The sequence below is a fragment of the Nanorana parkeri genome, unplaced genomic scaffold, assembly GCF_000935625.1.
Source record: "Nanorana parkeri isolate BGI_ZX_2015 unplaced genomic scaffold, ASM93562v1 scaffold400, whole genome shotgun sequence".
Lineage (NCBI taxonomy): Eukaryota > Metazoa > Chordata > Amphibia > Anura > Dicroglossidae > Nanorana > Nanorana parkeri.
Genome location: NW_017306668.1, coordinates 662,138 through 665,706, shown reverse-complemented (window position 1 = coordinate 665,706; position 3,569 = coordinate 662,138). Strand labels below are relative to the sequence as shown.

General features: G+C 46.0%; 1 protein-coding gene across 2 annotated transcripts in view; it reads left to right on the top strand.

Annotated features, from left to right (window-relative positions):
- The window catches only part of SSFA2 (sperm specific antigen 2), a 93,838-nt gene extending 90,876 nt beyond the window's left edge, over nt 1-2,962 (top strand). For both annotated transcript variants that reach the window (XM_018559503.1, XM_018559504.1), the window contains one exon: nt 2,852-2,962. In XM_018559503.1, coding sequence (XP_018415005.1) covers nt 2,852-2,962 — 111 coding nt within the window. The remainder of the gene's footprint in view (nt 1-2,851) is intronic.
- The last annotated feature ends 607 nt before the right edge of the window (nt 2,963-3,569 follow it).

The following is a 3,569-nucleotide window of genomic DNA, read 5'->3' as shown; positions in this document are numbered from 1 at the left end:
CTTCTGCGCCCCTCTCCCAGTCTCCCTTGGTGTCTGCGGGGTCTTTGGGGGGGTCCGCTGGCGCACTGTTATCCTTGGAGGCTTTTTCCTCCACCATTTGTGTCCCGTATGGAGCGCGCGCTGACGCAGCGCCCCCCACGGAAGCGCGCTTTGCCGGCCCCCTCCTCGGTCCTTTCTGGGGATTCTGAGGAAGAGGGGGACATTTCTGCTGCGGCCGCGTAGCACGACCAGGGGGACTCCTCTCAGACGGAGTCTGGTAGTGACGACGAGTCTGGGACCACCCTTATGGTCCAGGAGCGTGAATTGGTCACGGCCTTTGTTCGCGCTGTGCGGGAAACGCTGAAAATTGAAGAGACTCCGAGCTCTTCAGCGCTCCCGCCGGTTCCTTTTGGGACGCACAGGAGTAGGCGTTCTACTAAGGTTTTCCCTTACGTTCCTTTTTTTGATGATTTTGTCTACAAGGAGTGGAAGCGCCCGAGCAAGTCGTTTACCGTTCCCAAACGCTTCTTGGTTCGCGATCCTTTTGAGGAGTCCTTCCTGACTAAGTGGTCTACTCCGCCGGTTTCTCGCCTGAACAAGGCTACGGTCATCCCGGTGGAGGGTTCGCCTTCCTTTCGGGATCCCTCTCTCTTTTTTGGTACTGCTCTGTGACGTCCCTACAGTACATGATCTCCGATCTGTTCCCTGTGTCCTTCAATGAACGGGAGAGAAAATAGGATTTTGGTACTCACCGTAAAATCCTTTTCTCTCCGTTCATTGAAGGACACAGGGCCCGCCCCTCTATGTGGGTGTGTACTCCTTTACTGCTTGTTACTAAACTGGAGACTTGTCAGCAGGTGGGGGATTTGGCCACCGGCAGGGGCCGCCCCTAGGCTGTGATTGGTCTTTAGTTTTTTTGTGCCTAGCGTCCTTCTCCTGCAGGTGGCGATATTACTCTACAGTACATGATCTCCGATCTGTTCCCTGTGTCCTTCAATGAACGGAGAGAAAAGGATTTTACGGTGAGTACCAAAATCCTATTTTTTAAATGGTCTGTGTGATTTTGTACACTCCACTCCGAGAGTAAATATCCAATTTTTCTCTTGTTGTCTCGAGCATAGCCATATCAGATTTAAAGTGTATTTCCACTTTTGCAGCCAAATTTGAGAATCCCCCCACTATGTTTGTGTTCCCACAGCATACCTAAAAAGAATAATTTTAAAAAACTTACCGTTTTTAGCTGATTTTTTTTGTCCGGATTACACATCGGAATGTACAGGCAGCTTCTAATGGTTAGAATAGATGCCTGTGAGCTAATAAGAGGGACAGTTTTTTTAAAAAGTGCACTACCGTACAATGTCTTTGTTTAGCCCTTTGTTAGGCAGACTTCTCTAGTTTACAAGTGATTAGAAATCTGCCAGCTCAGTACAGACAGGGTTAATTATTTTAAACAAAACTGCTCTCATCCCCCCCAGTCAGTGAGAGCTAAGCAGGATTTTTCAGTCCTGAAGTTTGCAGAAAATCACAAAGTGTAAGCTACAGTTTGTAAAAATGTTTTAAGTTATGCAATGAGAATGGGATCATGTAACAATTGTAAGGTAGGTGTTAGTCCAATTTTGTCTGCAAAACAGTTTTTATAGTTGTCTGGAAATCAGCATTAAAGTGGAAGTAGACTTTGTTAGGGGGGTGAATTTTGCCATTATCTGCTACCTTATTTGTAGCTTATGGCACACACCTATCTCCTTCTGTCCTCCAGCAACGATGGGTCAAGGCACCTGTCACTACTGCGTCCCCCACCACCGTCCCCTTCACTGCTGATTTTTCAGGTCCCACTGCAGCTCTCTTTGGCAGTTGGGCTGCGCACAGGAGTTACTGTCTCTGACATCTGGTCATTCCTGGCTTGTTATAGATGCCTAGAAGGAGCTAAGAATGTATACTGTACATTATACATAGCTAGCAGTGTATAAGCACTTTTACAGCTAGACTATTCTAATACCTGGCATACAAAAGGGGACTGTTTTAAAAGTCGGAGACCATCATTATCAGAAAATGAGTAGTTAAACGTTTCACCTTTTTAAGAGAAAGTATAGTGATATTTTCTTGAGGTCAGGACTAAAAATATAATTTATCAGCTAATTATGAAGTATAACATATTAACCAGGGACGTGTGGTCAGGGGAGGCAGGTGAGGCAAAGCCTCTCCTAGTATTATGGAGGAAAAAAATCTGTTGGCTTCAAGTCTGAAGCTGACAGCTTTTTCTCCATTCACATCGGCTTCTTACAGGTAACACAGCAGAGAAAGCCTCCCCGCTGTGTAACCTGTCATGGTTAGAGCGCTGCCTGTTAATTACAGGCAGTGCTGCATCCGGCTTTTGACAGCCAACTAAGGGCTTCCCCACTGCTTGTGTAACTTAACAGTGAGGCAAGAGCTGTCACAGCCTCTACTTTGTGTTAGAGGCGTGAGCTCTGTGGATGTCCAAGCTGTCCAATAAAAAAAAACAAAAAAAACACTAACACTATCGATCTCAATGACTCGCCAGTGACAAGCAAGTGAGGGACAGGGAGGCTCCTCCCTTTCTCCTCCCTTCCTCCTCCATCCCTCCACACATAGCTTGGTTACCGAGATGGGTGCCGAGTTCCAGCGTGCTTGGGGTGAGGCATGCTGGGGTTGGGGCTGGGGAATGCCTCACCCAGCACGGGAGGCACCACATGTTAATGATGTACACTAGAACATTATAGAGATTGTTTCCCTGATGACTCATCGAGATAGAGGACTAAATAATATGCAAACTTTTGTATTTCCCCAACCTTCTTTTTTTATTACCACATTAAAGAAAATATGCACTACTAAATTTCCTTTAAATTTCTCCTAGATCAAAGAATCTATTGTTGGGGACATCAGACGAGAGATCGTAAGTGGACTTCTAGCAGCAGTATCTTCTCCTATTCGCTCATTGGATGGAAAAACAGATGGGAGAATTTAAGGTAAGCGGTCATGTTGTGCATTTTAATGTTTTAGTTATCTCCTCTTCCTCTTTTTCTCTTGAGACTTAAAGAAAAACTCAGGTTAAATGACAAACTTACCCTTGCAGTAGGGCTACCCCCACATTGCAAGGGTTAGGTGCTTGTTTTGTCTAGGGGACTCAAATAAAGCAGATTTACTTACCTGATCCTCAGTCCCGCCAGCTTCTTCTGGGCTGTTAGACTGGTTCCATTAGCCTATTCTCAACTGGGCTCCGATAGTCTATACAGGTCCATTGACTTGTATTAGACATGAGACACATTCCATAGCTGGAGGGGAGGAAAGAGGAGTACCAACTGCTGCAGGACCATGGATCAGGTGAGTAAAACTGCTTTATTTGAGCCTCCTAGAGAAAATGAACACCCAACTCTTGCAATGCTGGGGTAGCTGCAAGTTACCCACTGCAAGGGTAACTTTTGTAATTTTGCCGGGGTTCTTTAAAGTGGAACTTGGCCTCCAGCAATGCAAGCTCTCCCAAAGGCACTTTCATCTTTGCCCAGTCTTCTTCTGGGTTAAGCGTCTTTGACCATTTTGATTGGCCAGCCCAGTATGACTTCTATATGAATCCA